This window comes from Oncorhynchus tshawytscha, unplaced genomic scaffold (genome assembly GCF_018296145.1).
Source record: "Oncorhynchus tshawytscha isolate Ot180627B unplaced genomic scaffold, Otsh_v2.0 Un_contig_5576_pilon_pilon, whole genome shotgun sequence".
Classification (NCBI taxonomy): domain Eukaryota; kingdom Metazoa; phylum Chordata; class Actinopteri; order Salmoniformes; family Salmonidae; genus Oncorhynchus; species Oncorhynchus tshawytscha.
In genome coordinates this window covers 100,001-105,000 of record NW_024609138.1, presented here as the reverse complement: position 1 = coordinate 105,000, position 5,000 = coordinate 100,001, and the positions used below count along the sequence as shown (strand labels likewise).

General features: G+C 52.2%; 1 protein-coding gene across 1 annotated transcript in view; it reads left to right on the top strand.

Annotated features, from left to right (window-relative positions):
• LOC112240592 (fibrillin-1-like) overlaps nt 1–5,000 on the top strand; it is a gene marked incomplete at its 5' end in the record, with an annotated part of 109,543 nt that overhangs the window by 6,891 nt on the left and 97,652 nt on the right. Inside the window, 4 exon segments of the mRNA XM_042314308.1 lie at nt 921–1,011; nt 1,013–1,071; nt 2,218–2,337; nt 2,418–2,543. Of these exon segments, the coding sequence (XP_042170242.1) occupies nt 921–1,011; nt 1,013–1,071; nt 2,218–2,337; nt 2,418–2,543 (396 nt within the window).

Below are 5,000 nucleotides of genomic sequence, written 5' to 3'. Positions count from 1 at the left end.
CCTTCAGTAGTGGGTCAACATAATTACTAGAGGTGCATGTGTAATGAAGTGTCTCTTATGACTATGAATGTGGTAATGTGGTAACCCTCTTTCTGTCTCTCACCCCCTTTTTCTCTCCCTCTCCCTCTCTCCTTTCCCCCTCTCCCCACTACATCCCTCATCCTCATCCTCTCCATCCCTCTCCTTTTCCCCTCTCCTTCTCATCCCTCCCCTCCCCCTCTCCTCCCTCTCCTCCCCCTCTCCCCTCTACATCCCTCTCCCTCATCCTCTCCCTCCCTCTCCTTTCCCCCTCTCCCCTATACATCCCTCTCCCTCCCTCTCTCTCCTTTCCCCTCTCCCACTATTCCCCCTCTCCCCCTCTACATCCCTCTCCCTCCCTCTCCTCCTTCCCCCTCTCCCCTCTACATCCCTGTCCCTCATCCTCTCCTCTCTCTCTCCTTTCCCCCTCTCCCCACTATATCCCTCTCCCTCTCTCTCCTTCTCTCTCCTTTCCCCTCTCCCCTCTACATCCCTCTCCCCTCATCCTCTCCCTCTCTCTCCTTTCCCCCTCTCCCACTATATCCCTCTCCCTCTCTCTCCTTCTCTCTCCTTTCCCCTCTCCCCTCTACATCCCTCTCCCTCATCCTCTCCCTCCCCCTCTTCCCACTATATCCCTCTCCCCTCTCTCCCCACTCCTATCCCTCTCCTCTCTTTTCCCCCTCTCCCCACTATATCCCTCTCCCTCTCTCTCCTTCTCTCTCCCTTTCCCCTCTCCCTCTACATCCCTGTCCCTCATCCTCTCCCCTCTCCTTTCCCCCCTCTCCCCACTATATCCTCTCCCTCTCTCTCTCCTTCTCTCTCCTTCCCCTCTCCCTCTACATCCCTCTCCCTCATCCTCTCCCTCTCTCTCCTTACTCCTCTCTCCTACATCTCCCCTCCAGTCATCCAGACCCAGAACATCAGTACCAGCATTACTAACATGTGTGCGGTATACAGGAACCTGTGTCTGAACGGCCGCTGTGTCCCCTCCCTGAAGCTACCGCTGTGACTGTAACATGGGCTTCAGACTAGACTCACGAGGAGAGTGTATCGGTGAGGGATGGATCGATGGAGGAGGGAGAGAGGGATGGGGAGGGAGAGGGCAGGAGGGTGAGGGGAGGAGGGAGAGAGGGATGGAGGATGGAGGAATGAGGGAGGGAGAAGGCAGGAGGGGAAGGGGAGGAGGGAGAGAGGGATGGAGGATGGAGGGAGGGATGGGGAGGGAAAGGGAAGGAGGGTGAGGGGAGGAGGGAGAGAGGGATGGAGGATGGAGGGAGGGATGGGGAGGGAAAGGGCAGGAGGGTGAGGGGAGGAGGGAGAGAGGGATGGGGAGGGAAAGGGCAGGGGGTGAGGGTAGGAGGGAGAGGGATGGAGGATGGAGGGAGGGATGGGGAGGGAAAGGGCAGGAGGGTGAGGGGAGGAGGGAGAGAGGGATGGAGGATGGAGGAGGGATGGGGAGGGAAAGGGCAGGAGGGGTGAGGGGAGGAGGAGAGAGGGATGGAGGATGGAGGGAGGGATGGGGAGGGAAAGGGCAGGAGGGTGAGGGGAGGAGGGAGAGAGGGATGGGGAGGGAAAGGGCAGGAGGGTGAGGGGAGGAGGGAGAGAGGGATGGAGGATGGAGGGAGGGATGGGGAGGGAAAGGGCAGGAGGGTGAGGGGAGGAGGGAGAGAGGGATGGGGAGGGAAAGGGCAGGAGGGTGAGGGGAGGAGGGAGAGAGGGATGGAGGATGGAGGATGGAGGGAGGGATGGGGGAGGGAGAGGGCAGGAGGGTGAGGGGAGGAGGGAGAGAGGGATGGGGAGGGAAAGGGCAGGAGGGTGGGGGAGGAGGGAGAGAGGGATGGAGGATGGAGGGAGGGATGGGGAGGAAAGGGCAGGAGGGTGAGGGGAGGAGGGAGAGAGGGATGGGGAGGGAAAGGGAGGGAGGGTGAGGGGATGGGAGGAGGGAGAGAGGGATGGGGAGGGAAAGGGCAGGAGGGTGAGGGGAAGAGGGAGAGAGGGATGGGGAGGGAAAGGGCAGGAGGGTGAGGGGAGGAGGGAGAGAGGGATGGAGGATGGAGGAATGAGGGAGGGTGAGGGGAGGAGGGTGAGAGGGAGAGAGGGAGAGAGGGAGAGAGAGAGAGAGAGAGGGGAAGGGTGGGAGGGAGGGTGGTAGGGACAGATGGACAGAGTTTGGTTCTTACGAGTGTGCTTGCTCTCCAGATGATGATGAGTGTGCGCGGAACCCATGTGTGAACGGAGAGTGTGTGAACACGGCTGGATCCTACTTCTGCCAGTGTCCTGCTGGCTTCCAGTCTACTGCTACCAGGACCGAGTGCAGAGGTAACACACACACAACTGTACACACACACACATACACAAACACAGAGTGGTGTGAATATCATGTCCTGTGTGTGTTTCAGACCTGGATGAGTGTGTGGCAAACGGTCGTATCTGTAACAACGGAAGGTGTGTGAACACTGAGGGGAGCTTCCACTGTGTCTGTAACGCCGGCTTTGAGATCTCTACTGACGGGAAGAACTGTCAAGGTCTGTCTCAAACACACCTCTCTCTCTGTTTGTCTTTGTGGATCTCTGTTGATCTCTGTTGGTCTCTGTTGGTCTCTGTTGATCTCTGTTGGTCTCTGTTGATCTCTGTTTGTCTTTGTGGATCTCTGTTGATCTCTGTTGATCTCTGTTTGTCTTTGTGGATCTCTGTTGATCTCTGTTGATCTCTGTTGGTCTCTGTTGATCTCTGTTTGTCTTTGTGGATCTCTGTTGGTCTCTGTTGGTCTCTGTTGATCTCTGTTTGTCTTTGTGGATCTCTGTTGATCTCTGTTGATCTCTGTTGGTCTCTGTTGATCTCTGTGGATCTCTGTTGGTCTCTGTTGGTCTCTGTTGATCTCTGTTGATCTCAGTTGGTCTCTCTTGGTCTCTGTTGGTCTCTGTTGGTCTCTGTTGATCTCTGTTGATCTCAGTTGGTCTCTGTTGGTCTCTGTTGATCTATGTTTGTCTCTGTAGATCTCTGTTTGTCTCTGTTGGTCTCTGTTGATCTCTGTTGGTCTCTGTTGGTCTCTGTTTGTCTCTGTTTGTCTCTGTTGATCTCTGTTGGTCTCTGTTGATCTCTGTTAGTCTCTGTTGGTCTCTGTTGATCTCTGTTGGTCTCTGTTCATCTCTGTTGGTCTCTGTTCATCTCTGTTGGTGTCTGTTGGTCTCTGTTGGTCTCTGTTGATCTCTGTTGATCTCAGTTGGGCTCTGTTGGTCTCTGTTGATCTCTGTTGATCTCTGTTGATCTCTGTTGGTCTCTGTTCATCTCTGTTGGTCTCTGTTCATCTCTGTTGGTGTCTGTTGGTCTCTGTTGATCTCTGTTGATCTCTGTTGGTCTCTGTTGGTCTCTGTTGATCTCTGTTGATCTCTGTTGGTCTCTGTTCATCTCTGTTGGTGTCTGTTGGTCTCTGTTGGTCTCTGTTGATCTCTGTTGGTCTCTGTTGGTCTCTGTTCATCTCTGTTGGTCTCTGTTCATCTCTGTTGGTGTCTGTTGGTCTCTGTTGGTCTTTGTTGATCTCTGTTGATCTATGTTGGTCTCCGTTGGTCTCTGTTGGTCTCTGTTGATCTCTGTTGATCTCTGTTGGTCTCTGTTCATCTCTGTTGGTCTCTGTTCATCTCTGTTGGTCTCTGTTCATCTCTGTTGGTGTCTGTTGGTCTCTGTTGATCTCTGTTGATCTCTGTTGGTCTCTGTTGGTCTCTGTTGATCTCTGTTGATCTCTCTCTGTTGGTCTCTGTTCATCTCTGTTGGTGTCTGTTGGTCTCTGTTGATCTCTGTTGATCTCTGTTGGTCTCTGTTGGTCTCTGTTGGTCTCTGTTGATCTCTGTTGATCTCTGTTGGTCTCTGTTCATCTCTGTTGGTGTCTGTTGGTCTCTGTTGGTCTCTGTTGATCTCTGTTGATCTCTGTTGATCTATGTTGATCTATGTTGGTCTCTGTTGGTCTCTGTTGATCTCTGTTGGTCTCTGTTCATCTCTGTTGGTGTCTGTTGGTCTCTGTTGTTCTCTGTTGATCTATGTTGGTCTCTGTTGGTCTCTGTTGGTCTCTGTTGATCTCTGTTGGTCTCTGTTCATCTCTGTTGGTGTCTCTCTGTTGGTCTCTGTTGATTGCTGTTGATCTCTGTTGATCTCAGTTGGTCTCTGTTGATCTCTGTTGATCTCAGTTGGTCTCTGTTGGTCTCTGTTGGTCTCTGTTGATCTCTGTTGATCTCAGTTGGTCTCTGTTGGTCTCTGTTGGTCTCTGTTGGTCTCTGTTGATCTCTGTTGGTCTCTGTTGGTCTCTGTTGATCTCTGTTGGTCTCTGTTTGTCTCTGTTTGTCTCTGTTGATCTCTGTTTGTCTCTGTTGGTCTTTGTTGATCTCTGTTGATCTCTGTTTGTCTCTGTTGATCTCTGTTAGTCTCTGTTGATCTCTGTTGGTCTCTGTTGATCTCTGTTTGTCTTTGTGGATCTCTGTTGGTCTCTGTTGGTCTCTGTTCATCTCTGTTGGTGTCTGTTGGTCTCTGTTGGTCTCTGTTGATCGCTGTTGATCTCTGTTGATCTCAGTTGGTCTCTGTTGGTCTCTGTTGGTCTCTGTTGATCTCTGATCTCTGTTCATCTCTGTTGGTCTCTGTTGGTCTCTGTTGGTCTCTGTTGATCTCTGTTGATCTCTGTTGGTCTCTGTTCATCTCTGTTGGTGTCTGTTGGTCTCTGTTGGTCTCTGTTGATCTATGTTGGTCTCTGTTGGTCTCTGTTGGTCTCTGTTGATCTCTGTTGATCTCTGTTGGTCTCTGTTCATCTCTGTTGGTGTCTGTTGGTCTCTGTTGGTCTCTGTTGATCGCTGTTGATCTCTGTTGATCTCAGTTGGTCTCTGTTGATCTCTGTTGATCTCTAGTTGGTCTCTGTTGGTCTCTGTTGGTCTCTGTTGATCTCTGTTGGTCTCTGTTGGTCTCTGTTTGTCTCTGTTTGTCTCTGTTGATCTCTGTTG